The 23,005-nt window shown below is 31.7% G+C and overlaps 2 protein-coding genes across 3 annotated transcripts in view; both read left to right on the top strand.

Moving 5' to 3' along the window:
* The first annotated feature begins 5,395 nt into the window (after positions 1–5,395).
* Positions 5,396–5,914, top strand: LOC145288188 (uncharacterized). Its single transcript, XM_080136237.1, has one exon. It carries the CDS (start codon positions 5,396–5,398, stop codon positions 5,912–5,914), a length of 519 nt encoding a protein of 172 aa, XP_079992363.1.
* A 2,537-nt stretch (positions 5,915–8,451) lies between these two features.
* The window catches only part of LOC145287981 (filamin-B-like), a 306,042-nt gene continuing 291,488 nt past the window's right edge, over positions 8,452–23,005 (top strand). Inside the window, exon 1 of one of the 2 annotated variants that reach the window (XM_080135974.1) lies at positions 8,452–8,919. In XM_080135974.1, coding sequence (XP_079992100.1) covers positions 8,586–8,919 — 334 coding nt within the window. In that variant the 5' untranslated portion in view covers positions 8,452–8,585. The remainder of the gene's footprint in view (positions 8,920–23,005) is intronic. The other variant, XM_080135975.1, reaches the window with a different exon arrangement.

The raw sequence follows: 23,005 nt of genomic DNA on the forward strand, positions 1-23,005 counted from the left end.
CACTTTGATCTTGGTCAAAGGGCCAACGGGGTTCTATACAAGTAGCTTAAGTACATGTGAATAATATGCATTAGTGTGATATATATAAAGAAATAATAAAAAAGATCAATGCATGTTAAAATATACAAATGATTAAAAATGTCTACGTAATTTGCAAGTGTATTGAATACATGTAATTTATATACACTAGTATCAAATATGCATAAATAAGATACAAAGGATTAAATAAATGTAAAACATATAAAAATTGATAAAATATATGTCAATCATATTTACGTGGATTAAATACATGTAGATAATATTTTACATGTATCAAATACATGAGAAATTATACATTTGATTTAAATACATGTAATAAATATAAAAATGTATAAATAACATGTAACAAAAACACATAAATGTATTAAATACACATAAAATGTATACAAATAGATTTTATACATGTCAAAAATATGCAAGTGGATTAAATACATTTAAATAATATGCAAATGGTTAAAATATATATCAACAATATTCAAACAGATTACATATATGCAAAGAATATACAAGGTTGTTAAATAAATCGAAATAATATTCTAGTGGATTTTAATAAATATAAATTAATTTTATTAAATTTAATTAATATAAAAAAATATAAAAGTGGATAAAATACATATAAATAATATGGATGTGAATTAAATAAATGTAAAGGATGTAAAAGTACATTTAATACATGTCAAAAATATACAAATATATGAAGTGCATGAAAATAATGTGCACGTGTTTTAAATGTATGTAAATAACATACAAGTGTATTTAATAAATGTAAATAACATACAAGTGTATTTATTACATGTAGATAACATACAAGTCTATTCATTAGATGTAAATAACATACAAGTGTATTTAATACATGTAAATAACATACAAGTGTATTTATTAGATGTAAATAGCATACAAGTATATTTATTACATTAAATAACATACAAGCATATTTATTACATGTAAATAACATACACGTGTATTTAATACATGTAAATAACATACAAGTGTATTTATTACATGTAAATAACATAAAAGTGTATTTAATACATGTAAATAACATACAAGTGTATTTATTACATTAAATAGCATACAAGTGTATTTATTGCATGTAAATAACATACAAGTGTATTTATAAATGTAAATAACATACAAGTGTATTCATTACATGTAAATAACATACAAGTGTATTTATTACATGTAAATAACATATAAGTGTATTTATTACATGTAAATAACATACAAGTGTATTTATTACATGTAAATAACATATAAGTGTATTTATTACATGTAAATAACATACAAGTGTAAATTACATGTAAATAGCATATAAGTGTATTCATTACACATAAATATTATACACATGGATTAAATACATGTATACAAAACTAAATGTAAACAATAAAATACATGTAAACAATATACATTCTATATGTTATATAAAATAAATAATATACAAGTTGATTTAATACATGTGGCAAAATACAAATAGATTTCATATATATCAATAATATTCAAGAGAGTCAAATACATGTAAATAATATTCAAGTGGATTAAAAAATATGTAAATTATGGTTAACACAATTATGGATTAAGTACAGGTGAATTATATTTAAGCGGATTAAATAAATGAAAATTTTATACAAGTTGATTAAGTAAATGTTATTAACAGGAACGTGAGTTAAATATATGTAAAAATATACGACTAGATTAAATACATATAAACATATAAATAAATATATATAATAGTAAATAATATACAAGTAGATTAAATACATGTAAAAAAATATTCAATGTACAAATAATATACAATTTGATTTTAATACATGTAAAAGTATACCAATTGATTAAATAGATATCGATAATATTAATATTGATTATATACATTCAAATAGTGTACAAGTGGGTTAAATACATGTAGAAGTACACAAATGGACATAATACATGAAATTGAATACTTGTAAGAAATATTCAATATACAAATGTATTAAATGCATGTAAATAATACACAAGCAGGTTAAATATTTGTAAAAAAAATATTTAAGTTGATTAAATATAATTAAAAAATATACAAATGACTTGAATACATGTAAAAAATATATAAAATGATTAAAGACATATAAATGATAAACAAGTTGATTAAATACATGTAAATAATATCAGGTGTATTAAATACATGTAAAATATACAGTAACTGATTAAATACATGTAAAAAATATAAAAACTGATTTAATACATGTAAAAAATATAAAAACTGATTAAATACATGTAAAAAATATACAAGCTGATTAAATTCATGTAAAGAATATACAAGCTGATTAAATACATGTAAAAAAATATACTAACTGATTAAATACATGTAAAAAATATAAAAACTGATTAAATACGCGTATAAAATATACAAGCTGATTAAATTCATGTAAAGAATATACAAGCAGATTAAATACATGTAAAAAATATACAAATGATTAAATACATGTAAAAAATATACAAATTGATTAAATACATGTAACAAAATATATAAAATGATTAAATACATGTAAAAATATATAAAATGATTAAATATATGTAAAAAATATATATAAAATGATTAAATACATGTAAAAAATATATAAAATGATTAAATACATGTAAAAAATATACAAATTGATTAAATACATGTACAAAATATATAAAATGATTAAATAGATGTAAAAAATATATATAAAATGATTAAATACATGTAAAAAATATACAAACTGATTAAATACATGTAAAAATATACAAATTGATTAAATACATGTAAATAATATACAAGCAGATTAAATACATGTAAAAATATACAAATGATTAAATACATGTAAAAAAAATATACAAATTGATTAAATACATGTAAAAAATATATAAAATGATTAAATACATGTAAAAAATATACAAATTGATTAAATACATGTAAAAAATATATAAAATGATTAAATACATGTAAAAAATATACAAATTGATTAAATACATGTAAAAAAATATATAAAATGATAAAATACATGTAAAAAAAATAAAAACTGATTTAATACATGTAAAAAATATAAAAACTGATTAAATACGCGTAAAAAATATACAAGCTGATTAAATACATGTAAAAAAATATACAAATTGATTAAATACATGTAAAAAATATACAAATGATTAAATACATGTAAAAAAATATACAAATTGATTAAATACATGTAAAAAAATATACAAATTGATTAAATACGTGTAAAAAATATATAAAATGATTAAATACATGTAAAAAAAATATACAAGCTGATTAAATACATGTAAAAAATATACAAATTGATTAAATACATGTAAAAAATATATAAAATGATTAAATATATGTAAAAAATATACAAATTGATTAAATACATGTAAAAAATATACAAGCTGATTAAATACATGTAAAAAATATACAAATTGGTTAAATACGTGTAAAAAATATATAAAATGATTAAATACATGTAAAAAATATACAAATTGATTAAATACATGTAAAAAATATACAAGCTGATTAAATACATGTAAAAAATATACAAATTGGTTAAATACGTGTAAAAAATATATAAAATGATTAAATACATGTAAAAAATATACAAATTGATTAAATACATGTAAAAAATATACAAGCTGATTAAATACATGTAAAAAATATACAAATTGGTTAAATACGTGTAAAAAATATATAAAATGATTAAATATATGTAAAAAATATACAAATTGATTAAATACATGTAAAAAATATACAAATTGATAAAATACATGTAAAAAATATACAAGCTGATTAAATACATGTAAAAAATATACAAATTGGTTAAATACGTGTAAAAAATATATAAAATGATTAAATACATGTAAAAAATATACAAATTGGTTAAATACGTATAAAAAATATATAAAATGATTAAATACATGTAAAAAATATACAAATTGATAAAATACATGTAAAAAATATACAAGCTGATTAAATACATGTAAAAAATATACAAATTGATTAAATACGTGTAAAAAATATATAAAATGATTAAATACATGTAAAAAATATACAAATTGATTAAATACATGTAAAAAAATATATAAAATGATTAAATACATGTAAAAGATATACAAGCTGATTAAATACATGTAAAAAATATACAAATTGGTTAAATACGTGTAAAAAATATATAAAATGATTAAATATATGTAAATGATATACAAGTGGATTAAATACATGTCAATCATATGCAAGTATATTAAATACATGACAATAATGTGCACGTAGATTTAATAAATGTAAACAGTACACACGTGGGTTCAATATATGTATATAATAATCAAGTGGGTTAAATACATGTAAAAAATATACAACGGTATTAAATACATTTAAATAATATACAAATAGATTAAGGGCATGTAAATTATATGCACATGTATCAAATGTGTATAAATAATATACAACTGGATTAAATACATATATATATAAATATACAAATGGTTTAAATACACGTAAATAATATTCTAGCAGACAATACGTATATGTATAAAATACATGTAAATAATATACAAGTTGATTAAATACATGTAAATAATAGACAAATGTATTCAACATGTATAACTAATTCACGTGAATCAAGTACATGTGAATAATATTCAAGTGGTACAAATACATGTAAATATTAGGTTGGTGCAAAAATAATGTCGTTTTTTGTGTATATATATATATATCTGATAAAAAAAAACGATATTATTTTTCCACCAATCTAATAATATACAAGTGGGCTAAATACATGTAAACAGTGTACACTAAATATGTTATATATGAAATTTTAGCCTTCATTTTGAACTCGGATAGATTTTACCATAATGTGTGAGGTCACAAGCTAACCATTCTTCACAGATCCTAAACCATTCGAATCGATAGCACTAAAGGACCATAACATGAAGAACATTGGCTCCTACAAGACTTTCGAGAATGCTATTGAAAGTGGAAGGATATGATTTCATAGTGAAATATACCCCATGAAAATAGTATCAATTGCAGACTATCACGAATATCACCTACATCAAGAAAGGTTATTCAAGGAATTAACCCCAATGTTCACAGTATAATAACTTACCTTAATTTTTCGCCAGCAAAGATTAGAGAACATCCGAGTTGAAACGTTGCAAGACCGAGTTCTTAAAGGAACTTATAGATGTGCCCAATAACCAAGTTGATTCTTGCTATTTTAGATTAGATTGGGGTTCAAGATGGTATTTTGCTTAAGAGCAACAAAATCATGATACAAGCCTTCCTGAGATATTTTGAAGAACTCCATGCATCGTATCAAGGATTGAGAAAACCAGATTAAAATCTAATTCAGTTATATATTGGGTAGGGATGGACAAAGACATTGAGGATGTAGTTCTTAATTGTCACACCTTCCAAAAGTATCAGGCAAGTATCTCTATTGAATCAATGCACCAGCATGAAATTCCTACTTACCTTTGGCAATATGTCAGCACAGATTTATTCTCCATGGCTAGGAAGGAACATCTGCCTGTAGCGAACCAGTATAGCCAAAGTCCATTCATACAACGCCTCCACTTCAACTCATCAAGAGCCGTCATCAAAAATATAAAGGCAATATTTGAAAAGCGAGGTGTGCTGGATAATTGTCCACAGTTCACGAGCAAGAAATTTAAAGTCTTTTCCAGATCGTACAGCTACTTACATAAGACATTGTCTCCACATTACCCAAAATCCATCGGATTTGCTGAGAGGATGGTCAGAATATGCAAGAAAATACTGCTGAAGGAAAAAGAAACTGAACAAGACAGTTATCTAGCAATGATGGCACACAGAGCCACACCAATATCTGCAAACATCAACTCTTCAGCAAAATTATTCAATGGCTGACAAATACGGTAATCACTAGTATCGAAGCAGCAATTTGCCGATGAGCAGACAAGAACAGAGTTACAGCAGTACAAGAAGAGATCAAAGAACTGTTATGACAACACTCACCTCTATGTATGGGGTAGAAAATCTATGTCCAACGTGAGAAAACAAAGCTACAAGAGCCTGGAATCATTCAACCTTCTGCTGCAGCACCAAGATCATACATAGTTGAGTCTGAAAATGATAACATCTATTGAAGGAATAAGCAATTCATCAGATCAGCTAAAACTCGATACTTGAAGGTAGATCTGATCAGCCACACACATCTGAAGAAATCGCAAAGGGAACTGCATATCAGCAATGTTCCAATGCCACACATACTTCAGAAAGGTCGTTACCAGACCTTGGCCAGAGCAGGAACTCTGATGGCCAGGCATCACCTACACGGATAAACCAGAGGACCACAGAATCACACATCAGTGGATCCTGTAGATATATCTCCAAGCTAAGAAGATCCCAGAGACCTATAAACAGACTAGATCTATAAAGCTCCCCACACCTTTAGACAATAGACAATGTTGTACCATTAACAAAAAAAGATAAAATAAATAAAAAATAAAACTTTAAGTAATTAGATGAGTTCACTCTCAGTCGAAGAAGGGAGATGTTGTGTCCCTTGTATAACTCGGAAGTAGAAAAGAAAAGAATTATTGCCCTTAGTTATTATTGTTTTTTTCTTGGAATGGCGTTTCATAAATAAAGCATGTAATGAATCAGCTGTCATCCTATCCATTCAGTATCATAACCATCTTATCTGAAGCCCCTCCCTAACATAATAGGTAAAAGACAGATTAAATGTTGATATGTTTTTGCGGATAAAGTTGGTATAAAATGTGATCAAGTAAAGACAAAGGAAATGTTATCCATTAAGTCTGGATGAGAAACTTATGTTAAGAGTTTATGAGAGAATATTTTAACTGTACGCGAAACTGGCAGAGTTCATATTATTATTAGAACTTAGGAAACTTGTCAATGTAGCTTACTGTCGCTGTTGGGTTAAGTCAAATCCACATGCCGACGCTGATAAATCGAGGCTAACAGCATGTTTCGTTTGCACACCAGTAAGGATTTCGGTAGCTGTTCTGAGTGACGTGTAGAGTTGGACAGTTTGGTCGTCTTGCTGCTCATAAAAAGTTGTGGATTCACTTCGTTAACGTTCTGGAACAAATGATCGAATCACATGAAAGATTGTTTCTGGTTGTTTAAATTCTGATATCGGGAAATTGAACATTTGTTCCAATCAATACCAAGCAATGAAGTCAAGGAAATATTTTAGACATTGTTATTCTGCGGCTGTTATTGTTGTTCTTGTTGCTTGCCGTTGAGCAACAAAGCTAGTCGGAATTGATTGCTTGTAGTTGATTTAAACACATACGGAAGATCCGATGTGGATGTCTAACTTTGCTCTTGTGAGGAGGGGTGCTTCTTCCAGATGGCCATGGTGAGGATGGAGTCTGAGAGTATTTCTCGTGCTATGATTGGTTGAAAGAAGAAGCTGATTCGGTCTCTTGTCCAATGAGAATCAATGCGTAAAAACAACATTCACTGCTGCTATTGTTTCCAACAGCCTGGAGAGAAATTATTATAGTTTATTATTGAGAACTAAATATAGGACACCCAGCGAATCTCAAAGTAATGCCAATCATTGTTGTTGCTCAGCAAACTAACGTGACTGCTTAACTAAGGAGAATTCAAGTAGAGTTTTCTCCACTTTCATTACATGGATTGTTTTAAGAGTAATTCCCCTTGAACATTAGATCTGAATAGATTCAACATAGCCTCAAGTAAAGACTATTTTCGGATTTAATCAGTGCAATGTTTTACATAACATCACAATTTATTGTTAGTTCTATCGTTATGAAATGACAAACTTGAAAGATTTACAGAAAGTTGCATTAAACAATCGTAATAAACAGAAAATGAAATTAAATACATATGCTCTAACCAAATAATGCATTAACCTTTATATTTAAAAACCGGCAGCACTTAACACTAATCCTGTCCAGAAAGTTCACAACTGACAAAACCGGTTTGTTAGCGTGCATGCGTGCGTGTGTGATTCTACCTAAATGTTTCCATAGGCTGATAATAAACGTACAACTCAACAACAACTTTTGTTTTTCCTTTTTATTTTATTTTTTTTTTCTTCTACTTAGACTTGGTTTGTTAATTGTCAATATGATATAATTTTTAAATTTTCGAAAAACAAAACAAAAAAAAACAAGTAAAAAGTAAATTAAGATTTTTTTTTTATTGCAAATGGATTTGTTTTATTTTTCCAACCATCTGATAAGATGACGCACCTGTAAATATTACTAAATCCCTCCTTGTTAAAGTAACACACCTTTTACGGCTAGCTTGTGTATACATTACGCAAACTCGCATACGCACATCTAGACATACCAACGAAAAACCAGTTTTACACTTATATTCACATACTGTTTCGATTATTACTTGTGTTCACGACTGGACCTCAATAAGACGCGTTAAAACTGTCCATATTTCAAACAATTACTCGTCGTTTTCCCTCGGTGCAACATAAATAAGTAAAAAAAATATATATATATATATACCCCCCTCAAAAAAAAAAGATAAATTTAGTAAACAGGATTTCTTGTTACACTGTAAAATGGTAGATAGTCGAATTGGTCAAAATGTCCGGAGCCTTGAGGGTCATGCTGCTATGGCTATGGCGCGATCCGGCCCAGATGATCTTCGTTGGATAGAAATTCAAAATAACACTTTCTTAAATTGGGTAAATGAACAGATAAATAAACCTGTGACGAGTTTTAAAGTGGATTTCAACGATGGTGTCGCACTTGTTGCCTTAGTAGAACATCTTCAACAAAAACCGATTGGAAGGAAGATTTTCAAAAATCCAGTGAATCAACATCAGCGTTTGGAAAATGTTTCCATTGCACTGGATGCGATACTCAATGATAATGTGAAACTTGTAAACATTGGTGAGTAGTAGTTTTATTCAACATTTTTTTATTTTATTTATTTATTTATTTTAATGTTTTTTTTTGTTTTGTTTTCTTTTTAATCCGTTGTTTTCATCGGAACGCGTCACGATTCCTCCGCAATGGAAACGTGTTTTTTTCTCCCTTTTTAAACAACTGTTGTGCTGTTGTGCTTTGCCGAGTAAAAAAAAAAGTAAACAGACTTTTATTCTTATCCAATACAGCTTGGCAGTGTTCGTACCAGTCGGGGATACGTCTTCGACAATCAGTTCGTCAGTTACGTTGTTGCTATCGGGCTAAGGTATGGTTCTGTGTAGTCTGAGGAGGTCAGCCTTCCCAGACCTTACCTTTTCGTTGAGAATAAATTAATTTATTGTTAATCACCCGAGGCACCCACTGCTGGGAAATGCCGACTGGGCTGCTCATTGCATTTTTGTATGCCAACGCGCGCTAATTCTAGTGAGCCGAAAATAAAATACTTGTTTTCTTATTCTCGAAATCGCGCTTCCATTTAAAGAAAATGTTTAACATTCAATCGTAAATATTTCCTTACATTGAAATCAATAACTTCTTCTTTTCTTGGGCTAGGAACAAAGTGTAGTATATGTTCTGGTGCTATATAGTCTTTTTAAGGATAAATCTTTCTAGACTGACGCAACTTTTCTCCAATCCAGAGTATCCCTCTTGGGGTAGCTGGATTCGTCACATTAAAACCCCAACTTGCGTTTAACTTTGCTCTCGTGGGGAGGCAAGTAAATAAGATTTTATTCCCTTTTGTTTTTTTTGTTTCATTTTTTTTTTTTTTTTCCAAAATAAAATGTTTTAGAATTTTTAGATGAGAATTATTTGCATTATTGATCGGACAACAAGACAACGTGACAACGAGGCGCACCTGAAGAAGGCCGAAACGTACAACAACATCCAACAGGGGTTCAAATAATCCAAAAGAAACATGTCAACAGATTTAAATTATTTGAACAACGGATTGATTCCGTTTGCACTCGTGATTTTAAGATGCCACAAATTGTTGAATATGTTAGTGCTGTGATTGTGGTTTTACTTTTAAGTGGTTGGATCACACCCAAAATTATTGTGTCTAATTCTTGGCCATAGTGATCTCATTTTCTTTTAACACAAAAAGAAATTTTCGGAAAATGATTTCTTTAATTTTTACAAGACTTCATTTTGCTGTGTATTTCGATTGTAAACAACTTGTTGATAGCCACCCTCGCTTAGGTTGTATTGTCATTGTTTTACATGTACTTCCACGAAATGTGCTCTGACAAACTTATTACATTTTTCCCTTCAACGTAAATTCCCCCAACAAACCTGACTATCAATAAAATCACATCCCTTCATTGTAGAAGTCAGCATGTACTGGAAAACTTTCTACTGCAAACTACAGTTGGTATAGCATGGCTCATCCGAGAGTCTTGCCTTTGGAATGCCCTGCTCCATGTTTCCATGAATGTACCAACATGCAGAAATTTAAATGTAACTTGAACAGTTGCTACATAATTTCCCACTTTAAATCTGGCCTTCAATCGCAGTAGCTTCTTACGTCTCACCGGCAATGTAGCTTGTTTAGTTCAATTTTAAGCATTTTATTATTGGCTCACAAGGAGCTTTCACACAAGTCATCGATCTAACTGAATACAGCCTGTGGTGTTCCCTGGAAGCTGAATGACAATAAGTCTCCCCAGATTTTCCAGTACTCTCCATCTCTTTCGATAACATTTGCAAATAAATTTACATTATTACAACAGCTGCTTGCCATTGATTTCTTGTTGGCAGCGGCCATTGGTATTTACTGGAATTTGAGTGGCTATATGCCTCCCGAAGGTCCCAGTTCTCTTCGCGCTTATACAGTGAAGGTCTGGTTAGTGCTCACTCCTTGGACTTTCCTTACTCCTTCACTACTTGGCTATTCGGTCTCTTTTTTTTTGGGGGGGGGACAGTGATGTGGTAATGGAGGATGGGGTGGGGTTAGAGAAGTTATAGGTATGCAGCTTCAATGTTCTTGGTTTCATGTAGCGCCGCTTCATGTTTTGTCACTGTGGCAGTTCGTCTGGTCTGCGCTTGTGGTTCGTGTATGTTAATCTCCACATGGTGGTGGTGATGGTGGTGATGATGATTTATTTATTTATTTATTTATTTATTATGGTCCGTGCTACTGCAAACGATACATGTTTCCTCGTGTATTTCTTAAATTAATAACAAAAAAATTCCTCTCTATTGTTAGAACCGTTAAATTTGAAATAAGCTATGATTCTACTCTCAAGTCGACGAAACAAACACAAAAACACTTCTAACGACAGCCTTCATTTGCCAGACAAAAAAATAATATTAAAAGTTGACATTATTGAGTGCACAGTACCACGGCTATTATATCTCGGTGGCCGTAACAGTAGTACACACGACGACATTACAACTGTGATGAGTGACTGTACACGGAATGCTTCAGATGGCTACACAGCACAGAAAATAACAAATAAAATAAATGCCTGGGATTCAATGAAGTCTACACTTTCAATACTTTTATTGTCATCGAAATCGATGGAATTGCTCATTTTTCAATCAAATCGATTGATTGCCTGGTCTAGTTCCACCATGGAGTACCAGGAAGAAACTTCAGCTTCACACGCCTCCCCGCAATCAGTGACCAAATCCACAATACATTGTAGTCTATATCACACTGTAGAGAACCTGAAGTTTATTTTATGAAATTATTTTTATATAATAACTTGAATTAAAATTTAAAAGTCAAGTATCATGGTTCTGATTCAATTGCGCTCTCATCAGAAACATTCATTTCGAACGCGCCCTGTCTTATCGAAAAATCTGCTGTTATTTTTATTTATTTATTTATTTTTACGCTGGGCTTTTTTTTCTTTTTTTTTTTTTTTTCTTGTGATAAAACTTCTCAAATACACTCGTGATGTTAGGCTGTATCTAAATCAGACTTATTTCTTTGATATGATTTTTTTCAATCATAGAGTTTTTTTATACTTATCGAGGGCATTCCGATACAAAACCTAAGGACACTATCAGATACATAAAGTATTTTTGTATGAAATTTCAAAAAACTCGGTTCAGCCGGTTTCGAATCCATAGGGAACGAACACACACACACACACACACACACACACACACACACAAATACGCGTGCGTTGGTGCAAGTGCGCGGGTGCAAGTGCGCGGGTGCAAGTGCGCGGGTGCGCGCACATACACACACACACACACACACACACACACACACACACAAGTGCCTTTTATATATAAGTAGAGATATTTTAAACAAAGTCTTTATTCGTGTGTAGGAAATCATTCTAATATTTGTATTTTGCCAAACGTGAGATTGTGTATATTTATAAATGAACAAGTCTTTTCTTTTTTTTTTTTTTTTTAAGACCGCACCCACTCCCTACACGTAATCACAACAATCGCTTTTTATTCGTCTTAGAAAAAGTAACAGGTTCAGGTCATACGATTTCACCTATTAACAAATACAAAATTATTTTTCTTTTTCAACAAGTTTCGATTGTCTCTACTCTTTTTCGCAAAGAATAAATACTTCACAGTTTTTATTTATTTATTTATTTATTTATTTATTTACAATTATAAAATAGTGAATTCTGTTTTTGTTGTTGAAAATGTTGTCCATTTGAACGATGATGAAGATGTAGTAGGGAACTAGAAATCCTTATCGACTGAGGCAACCATTTTTATCTTATCTTCTTTTCGAGAGCTGGAACCGACCTCTCTCGTGTATGTGTGGGGGTGCAAGTAAAAAAAGATTTAACTATTCGGTTTGCTGGGACATTAACACTATTTGTGGTGTGTGACTACACCATACTGCACTAGTGCACTGCACTACAATATTTTCATTTTTGCTTATGTGTATTGTTTTGTCTTAAAATGAATGAATACATCCGTGTACATCTTCCCTTCACTATAGTGACCAGCTAAATCAAGTCGCTCGTCACGTAAACAAGAGAATCTATACAGCCGGAATCTATTCATTTCAGGAACAATTTGATTTTGTCACCGGGAACTCACGCAAACCTGTAGCGCAGTGGTTCTCAACCGGAGTCCACATGGATCCTAGGGGGTCCATGGAATATTTCTGGGGGTCCACAGGCAAAACATAACAAAATTATCATAATTATTATAGTTGTTGTAGAATACTTTATTTGCATTAACTTAGTTTTCATTTAAAAATAAAGCTTAATTATATAATATTTCTTAGATTATTAAAACCTCAAAATTTATATTAGTAAAAAATAGAAGATTGTCTTATGACCAATAGTTATGAAGATAAAAAGAAGGGAAAAGGGGTCCATGAGTAAAAAAAAAGTTGAGAACAACCACTGCTGTAGCGCGTAAGAGACGCAGCTGTAATGCGTCATTTTGACACATAAATCTCTGAGACTATATTTTTATCTCTTCGCGTATGAAGACAGTAAACAGGTTGGAACATTCTAGAAACTTGATATAGAATCATTAGCGCGCCAAGATTAAATCAGTTTAGGCAGTGTTTAAGTCACAATTGTTGCTCACGTCTAACTCGATCCGAAGGATGTTAAAACCAAACCAAGTCTCAGCAATGATTTTGTGATCTCCAGTCAACTTTTCGCAGACTGAACAACCGCTGCTTGAAATCATCACCATGTGGACCTCAACTGTTTACACAAAACCCCGGCACGAATAAAAATGTCATATAAAAATTGTAAATGAACAAAATACTCCATCCCTTACTAAGGAAGCTACGCAAGCAACAATGGGTGAATATTCTATGCTTACAAACGTTTTCTCCCTAGTAATTTTGTATTCGTGAAGTTTTCTTTGTTAAATTACGCTGACATTAATAACTTCCTCAGTCTCGGATGATTTTTTTTTCAATCGCTAGAAGCTATGAGAAATTCTGCAGAAACAGAAATAAGCAGGCTCCTCGTTGGTTGGTTTGACCACCCACGATTTTTTTTTTTTTTTTTTTTTTTTTTGGCCCTATCAGATTCATTGTTGTTATTAACTGCCAAGTCGTATTCTTGGCGCTATTTTTGTTTCAGGTTGCGCCAGTTTTCAAAAAAAAAAAACAGCAAGTCGAATGAACGTGAAAAGTCATCTCCTTGTACAAGGCATGGAGCCTCGAACCCTTTTGTCATTTTGGGACATATTAATGTTCTAACGTAGGGCAAACTGTTATTATCATTTGCAAACACCAATCTTCGTACACCATTGTACTCTACGATTGGATTGACTTTCATCATTACTTATATAATGTCTCTCCGATACGATTTTATGGTTTACATTTTGACCCGCCCTTTGTCTGCCATTCGGATGGTTATTTACAGTGAACTCCATGATGACTACCGGACTCGCAACATTCATCTTTGGAAGGCATCACTTAACTCATTGACTTGTTGCAACTATTCTTCAAACAGCGTGGAGTCTTGAATCTTGCAAACACAAAGATAAACCATGGACTACTACCCTTACGGGTGTTACCAGCTCTGTTCAGCAGAAAGCTAAAGATGGCACATCTTTTGCAATTTTGACCTTTTTTACTTTAATAAAATTTACATTGAAGTTTAAAGGTGAGCCTGTTGTGATTTCTGATTGCTTTCTTTCATTCTGCTTAAGGCAAAACCGAGGTGGGATGATAGCACAAAAAGCTTCCAGTAATACATTAACAATTATGCAATATTCGTTGTTTCTACTTGAATGATGTTCCAGAATTCTTGTCTTATAAAAAAAATACACACATCTCACTGCATTATTAATGGACTCCAATCTGTTTAATTTCACCCACGTGGAGAGACAATGCACATTCAAGAAAGACTGTGACTTACACATATAGTACACAAAAAAAAACATTATCCTTTTCTGGTTAATAAAAATTGCAGCACTTTTGTATTATTCGGGCGAACATCATGTTTTTTAGTGTGTTTCACTAAAGTATCGCCAGGTGGCGCTTTTCAGTCAAAGAACAGGGGACGATAACTCGTACTTTTATTTTTTCATTTAAATTATTAATTTGTTGTTGACACTTGAAAGTTGCTTTAATTCGAAAAATGTTTCATTAAAATTGTTTATTTGTTCGAAAAGAACTAGGTTCTTGTCTAGATTTTGGCCTTTAAAAATAATTATGGTGTACGTACCTGTCACCACACGAAGATATCATATTCCAAAAATCACATAAATCGATCAAATATTTTCTTTTTATTTAAGAAAATCAAATTTTATGACACGTCGAAGGTTTAGTGTGCCACCATCTTAATTTCAAATGATAGGCTGGCAAACTTTTCGGAGATGTAGGATCAACAAAGGCAGGCAATTGACTTTCCACCCTCGAAAAATTTTTTTTAATTACCACTTTTTAGGTTTTCGGGACGCTGAAAACGAAAATAACGTTTAAAATTCCAGCAAATGAGTAGTTTCCAAGAGATAAATAAATGTTAGTTTTAAAAAAGTGAAGGATCACTTTTCTATAATAATTTAACGCAAAATGAGCACCCACTTTAAGGGCGCCTTTTTTGTTTGGGGGAGGTCAACATACAATGAACACAATTTAACGTAAAGTGAGCACCCACACGTTGACCTCCGCCCCCCCCCCAAAAAAAGAATTCTGTATTTACGTTGGGGGCTCCACCCACCCACACAAAATGTAAACATACAGCATAGTCACCATCGTCTCCGTCCATAATTGTCGTTAGTGTCAGACTCCGTCCAAAGGACGTTAAAATCAAGTCAAGTCTCAGCAACGTTTCCGTGATTTCCAGACAGCTTTTCGCAGGCTGAATGAACAAAGCTTCTTTCTTAGAACTGCATGCATATGAAACTCTGTTCCGTTTTCCTGCTTTCCAACTGACTACAATATGGTTGTCTTCAAGTCCAACGTGAACAAGTTCTTCATTAGCCATCTCCTTAAGTAATCCAATTTACCAAATTTCCACTACTAACGATTACTACATTTTCCCATTGACTACTGTACACTCATTAACTTCTATCCTCGAGTATCCTCCTCCGGGGTCTTGATAAGTGATGACTTTGTACAAAAAACAAAAAAGAAATTACTGCAGTCTTTAATGGCTGAAGAAATCCTCCGACACGAAAATTAGAAGAAATTATTAATGTCACCGTAATTTTATGAAGAAACCCCTGCGAATGAAAAATACCAGTAGGAAAAAAGTTTGTGGGCAAAAATATCAATCGATTGTAGTTTGCGTGAACTTCGTTAGTAGAGGGATTGAGTAATTTGTCCGTTTACAGTTTTAACATGACACTCTTACTAGCGCAGAGTTTAATGTCGAGAGACGGAGTTCTCATGCATGATAATTTCAAGCAGCAGCTATCCAGCCTGCGAAAAGCTGTCTGGAAATCATTGAATCGTTGTTGGGACTTAGTTTGGTTTCAACGTCCTTTGGCCGAAGTTTGACGCTCGCAACAATTATGGACGGCGACGATGGTGACTTGTGGAAAAACTGTCTAGACTGGGTTTTTGGGGGCGCGCTTTCCCTTACATACGGACTTTCTAGAACGTTCCAACCCATTCACTGTCTATATACGCTAGTAGACCAAAATATAGTCGCATGAATTCATGTGTAAAGGGGGCATAGTACTGTTGCGTCTCTTACACGCTGACAGAATGCGTGGGCGACCCGTGACAAAATGAAATTGTTCCTGAAATGAATAAATTCCGGCCATATAGATTCTTCTGATTACGTGACGAGCGTTTTGATTTCGCTGGTCACTACAAAAGGTTATATATTAATTTAACACTAATCAACGAAATTTTATCTGTCAAATGTTTTATATTAATTTAACACTAATTAACGATATTACAATTGTAAAATGTTATATATTAATTTAATGACAATCAACGAAATTTTAATTGTTAAGAGTGATATATTCATTAAGTAATAACTCACGAAATTTTACTCGTAAAAAGTTTTATATTAATTTAGCAATAATCAACGGATTTTCATTGTCAAAAGTTCATAATTAATTTACCAATAACCAACGAATTTTGATTGTAAAAAGTTTCATATTAATTTAGCAATAATCTACGATATTACAATTGTAAAAATTGATATATTAATTTAATGACAATCAAAGAAATTTTAATTGTCATAAGTTCTATATTAATTTAGCATAATCAACGAATATTAATTGTCAAAAATTCATTATTAATTTAGCAATAATCATCAAATTTTAATTTTAAAAAGTTTCATATTAATTTAACAATAATCAACGATATTACAATCGTAAATTAAGCAATAATCAACGAAATGTTAATTTTTTAAAAATCATATTAATTTGGCAATACTCAACGAATTTTGATTGGCAAAAGTTACATAATTAATTGAGCAATAGTTAACGAATTTTTATTTTAAAGATTGTATTCTTAATTTATGTTTGTGCCCATTTGTATCTGTTCTGAAGTAAAACAAATGAATCAACTGAGCATATTTTAGGTTTACTTTGCTTTCGTTTATTATGAAGAAAGATGGCGACAATATGAAACATCACTTTTTCTTTCCTTGTACAATGTTTGGGAGCAGCTGAAAGAGGGGGGCATTCTGAACGAAACTGACAACCACCTTTCTTCTTTTTTCTGGTACTGTTAGGAAATCAGTCTGCAAAACAATTCTCTATGTTGACACAACCCAGTTTACCACGCCTTTGATTAATGAAACCCACGTCAATATCACGAGTAAGTTTATTCAACTCTGACTTTGGCGTGTATGTCAAGGATCCGAATAAAATATTTGAAACCGCAATTGATGCCACATTGTTATAACATACACAATTGAATCTCTCAGTTTGAAAATAGCAACCGTTTAAACTTATATAAAAGATCTAACATACATATATGACCGGTACTAGCTATGAGCTCCGACTTCCTCCTGATATTGAGAAATGGGCAATACTGCTTTGCGAATGGACAGAAAGCATGATTTCAGCAGTGCTTTTGAAGTTACCTAGGTTTCAACTGTCAGTTTTCATACAAAAAATATATATGATTCTCACATGCATTTTTTTTGTACTCGTGGATGAGTATCGTTTTGTTTTTGTTTTTTTTTGTTTTGTTTTTTGTTTTTGACAAATTAATATCAATTTTGCTAATGATGTTGCTGTTAATGGGTGTAAATTTTTTTTTATCTTAAGCCCCTCTTCACTGATGATGACTTCATCTTGACATCTGTACTGCTTAAAAGATTTTCATACCTTTTCACTAACTGTGATCTCTATGATTGGTTCAGATCTGCTTCGCATCATCTTTGTTTTGTTTTTGCACTAATTGCTATAGCATCTTTCATCTCTCCATACTATTCATTAGATCAGTGAGTTTTGTTTTAGTGAATTGCAGTCGGGTTAGTTACAATAGTGCAGGAGTGCGGCATCTGTATACACCATAGCATTCCAGTCCTCTTGGATGAAAATGTCTTTCTCATAAACCATGTCGACAAAGCATTGGAATTGAGTACAGAACTTGTCATACTTATCATCATAGTCTGTTGTTAGTGGGGTTTTTTTCTTTTGTTTTTTTTTACATAGTAGTCACCACTTATCAAGGCCCAAAAGACATTCGAGCATAAGGGTTAATGTGTGTACAGTAGTCGATGGGACAATATCATAGTAATCGTTAGTAGTGGAAATTTGGTCACTTGGATTACTTAATGGAATGGCTCATCAAGAATTTGTTCACATTGGACTTGAAGACGACCATATTGTAGTCAGCTGAAAAGCAAGAAAACGAAGAGAGTTCCACATGCGTGCAGTTCTAAAAAAGAAGTTTTGATCATGGAATCTACGTTTAGTTTTAGGCAGAGATAAAGAGTGGGTGAAATTATTGATAGTGTTTTCAGCTAGACGAGTGTTTTTCATAAAAGTTTGGTGAAGGGGAACCATAGATTGGAGCTCAGAAGAGCATTTGCCATGAAAATTACAATAAAGCAAAGACAGGCTCTGCAAGGTTGCAGGGAAGAGAAAAGGTCATCCCCATTAGGCTACAAAGTCTATTTTGAACTCTTGCAAGACAGGATAAGGTGCTCCTAGCAGCTCCTGCCCAAATGTGACAACAGTACTCCACCATTGGACGTACCTGGCTCTTATATAGGTAGAGAATTGCATCAGCAGTGAGATGTCTACTGGAGCGGTAGAAGAATCCTACTATTTTGCCAGCAACCTTGACAACGGATTTGATGTATGTGTTCCATCACAAATCAGGAGTAAAGGTCAGACCCAGAAGCTTGTCAAAACATGGAGCCTCCCCAAGACGAGGGCCATCTATTTCATTGATGCCAGATGGGGATAAGTGCGTTGATGATGTAAAAATAAAATCTTGGTTTTAGATGCATTAAAATTAACCAGCCACCTCTTTCTCTATTTTATATCAGCGTAAATGTCTACGAATGATCAAAGGATGTGATTTGGAAGATCATTGGTGTGCATAGGAATAGCAGTCTGTTCATGAATTTTTTAAATTCTCCGTTGTAGTAGATCACATATTATTCCACTGATGGTCCTTCACAGTCCAACATGCCAGGGGGACTTTTTTCAATGTAGCTACTCCGTTTGTACAAGTATTCCTTGAGAATTAATTGTTATGCAATCTATATCACAAATCTTCTGCACAATTTTGATAAGAGCAAACTTGTACCATCTATTTATTTATCTCTCTATCTATCTATCTATCTATCTATATATATATATATATATATATATATATATATATATATATATATATATACACCTGGACCACATACAGGAGGCACGTAAAAACCCTGGAGACGTACCACCAAAGATGCCTCCGAAAAATCCTCAGAATTAGTTGGAAGGACCAACGCACCAACACCAGCGTCCTGAGTGAGGCTGACATTCCCACTATCACCGCTACTGTTGCTCAATGCCAGCTCAGATGGACTGGTCATGTTGTCCGAATGCCGGATCTCCGCCTCCCAAAACAGATTTTCTACTCTCAGCTTGTTGAGGGAAAGCGTGCGCAGAGTGGCCAAAAGATGAGGTATAAGGACAACATCAAAGCAAATCTAAAGCGGTTTCACATGGACCTTGAGACATGGGAGGACGTGGCTGGGAGCAGGTTGGCATGGAGGAGCGCTGTCCACGAAGGTGCTGCGCTTTATAGTAGTGACCTAAATCAAGCTGCTGAGGATAAACGCAAGCACAGAAAGGACAGATTATCAACCAGACACACCCACCCCCACCCCACCACCACTACCTTTATCTGCCCAAATTGCACAAGACAAATTGGGTCTAGGATTGGGCTCTATGCTCACCTGAGGACTCACAGAAGCCACAACGGAGGACAGTCTTACTCAGACACGAGTGACCGCCGATGATGATGATGATATATATATATATATATATATATATATATATATATAATACAAAGCTGAACGTGTGTGTGTGTGTGTGTGTGTGTGTGTGTGTGTGTGTGTGTGTGGTCACGAATAGGCTCCTATATGGTTGACTATTTTAAAAAACTGATTACATATAATGATAGAAGATATATCGAGGATCAGGAATGGGTATGTTTGATCTGGCAGAACGGTGATTCATAAAAATTGTGGAATCTGCGTTTGCGCCTGGCCCGCAAAGTATGGAAATAAAAAATGAAATAAAAAAACGTTTACAAGGGTTTTTGATATAGATGTACATAAGAATACTTTGATAAATATGTTTTAACTTAAATAGGGATGGTATAATAAAATTGTGGGGTCTGCGTTCGCTCCTGTTCTCCATGGAAATATGCCACAAACTTAAACAAAGACTTTTCATATCTATCTGCGTAAGTGTACTTTGATAATTATGTTTCAGTTTGTAGAAATATGGTATAATAAAATTATTGGGTGTTCGTTCGCGCCTGACCTCCATAGAATGTAAATATGTCACAAAGTTTAACAAGGTTTTTTAAAAGGGGTGAGGGTCCACAATAACACCTTAAATTTAATCTTAATTCACGTTAGCTTTTATTTATTTTTTTTGAGTTGAATCATATTGTGTTGAATAAATTCACCTCATAAATTCACATTCTTATTAAAGTGAAAGCCAAAACAATAAGTTGGAACTTTAGACAATTCTCGACACAAATTTTGCATAACTTTTCCTTCTCCACTTGCACGTGGCACTCTTTCGAAAATAGATAAATAGATAAATAATAAAAAATAAGAACGTTACTTGTTATCATGTCAAAAGAAGGAAAAAGTTCTGCTCACGTGATTGCGTGTCTTTTTAAAAACATTTACATAACCATTTTATTTTTATTTATATATCTGTTTAAGCTTTTTTTGTCAGTGTACTAGAAGGAATTCAGTTGATTACAACCCTTTCTGCGTGTTCTTTACATTACAATAGTACAACCCTGAATCCAACGGCGCAATACTACACCGTTCAATACTGTAAAACTGAACGAAGCTGTTCTGCTTGAAAAGGACGCCATTTTCTTCTTATTCATATTCATATCGATTCTTTGCTTTAAAAAACCAAAGTAATTACATGTTTACCGTTTTAATATCCTATTTTGCTGTTTCGGATTATTTTACTAAAGTAAGTAAAGCTTCATTATTTTTCAAAACTGTTTTTGTTTCTTTGTTTTTTGATATCTCGTCGATATTATTTAGTAAGAGTGTTTAGCAGAAAAGCCAACAAACGACTACCAAAAAAATAAATATACAAGAAATAAATGTTATCATAGTCAATAAAAATTCAGTTCATGTTTTTTATTTTTGTTTGGAAATATTTTTTAATGCTCTTTACTTGAAATAATTTCAGCGAACCGAAATTAAAACAAAATTTGAGGCGATAACTACTTAAATGAATTTTTATATAAACTACACATGCCATAATCGAATATTCCTCAAGCACAAAATAACGAAAAAACATTAAAATATGTTTAAAATATTCCTTACGTTGATGGAACTCTCTTAAATTGTTACCACAGAATGCTCAGGTGCCCCTCCTTCAAATTGAAAACGGGGCTCTCCATTTCAAAGTCGCTGCCATTTTGATTTTTTTTTAAACCAGTTCGTGAATTAAAAAAAAATTTTTTTTACAAACTACTTAAAAATACAAACCAATGAATTTTCCTACCATAAAAGTAACTTTTATTGACTATGGTAACATTTATTTCTTGTATATCTATATTATTATATATATAACATTTTCTCTTTGTAAGGAAACATCATTTTGTTGGTTACTCTTGGCTACGAATGGAAACAAAGTTGATATAAAAAAATATATTTTTGCGAAAATTATCTTTACTTTCATCATATTTTGCTTAGGGTAAAATTTTTGTGTATCAAAACCTATCTCTTTACAACCCCACCTTTTCATAACCTATCATACTTTCATCAATCACTGTCTATTTTCTGTAGGCTGTTTTTGAACCCAGTCAACGACGGGTACTTCTGCTAGTATATATATATATATATATATATATATATATATATATATATATATATATATATATATATATATATATATATATATGATTCAATATGGCGTAATGGAAAAATATAAAGGTAACTGCAGCTTCTCTTCCAATTTTCGGATTTTCACCATGTCAAATCACATTTCAATTCCTTTTGACGGATTGATTGTTGCTATTTCTTCTGATGAGTCAAGGGTATAATAGATTCACTAATTGATATAATAATTAAGTGATTGATTTTGCGCTACGAAACAGATATTGTCAAGAATTGTATAAGTCAATTGATTTAAAGGAATAAATTATAAGATGGTCAACATCATGAATTTTTTAATATAACGTTTTGTCATTTATTCTATATGTATATATAAGTTTAGTGGTTATATTTAAATTCTGAAAAAATAGCATATATTCGAATTAAGAATTTATGGTTTGACAAAAGGAATATATAGAAGGGGTTATTTTGATTTCCTTAATCCATGGATTTTCAATAAAGGCGCATATCATCAAAGGAAATGAAATGCGGTTAACAAAATGTTCAGCTGTGAATAGACACTTTTCTTGTTTTTCAGCACAAATATTGAAACTAGTTTTTTGAGTGGTGAATGATAATTATAAGGAAATAATTATAGG

Source organism: Euprymna scolopes, chromosome 11 (genome assembly GCF_053919585.1).
Source record: "Euprymna scolopes isolate OS-2025 chromosome 11, ASM5391958v1, whole genome shotgun sequence".
NCBI classification, from domain to species: Eukaryota; Metazoa; Mollusca; class Cephalopoda; order Sepiida; family Sepiolidae; genus Euprymna; species Euprymna scolopes.

Excerpts from the sequence above, each read along its gene's own strand:
- LOC145288188 (XM_080136237.1), top strand. The coding sequence starts at position 5,396 with ATGGACAAAGACATTGAGGATGTAGTTCTTAATTGTCACACCTTCCAA.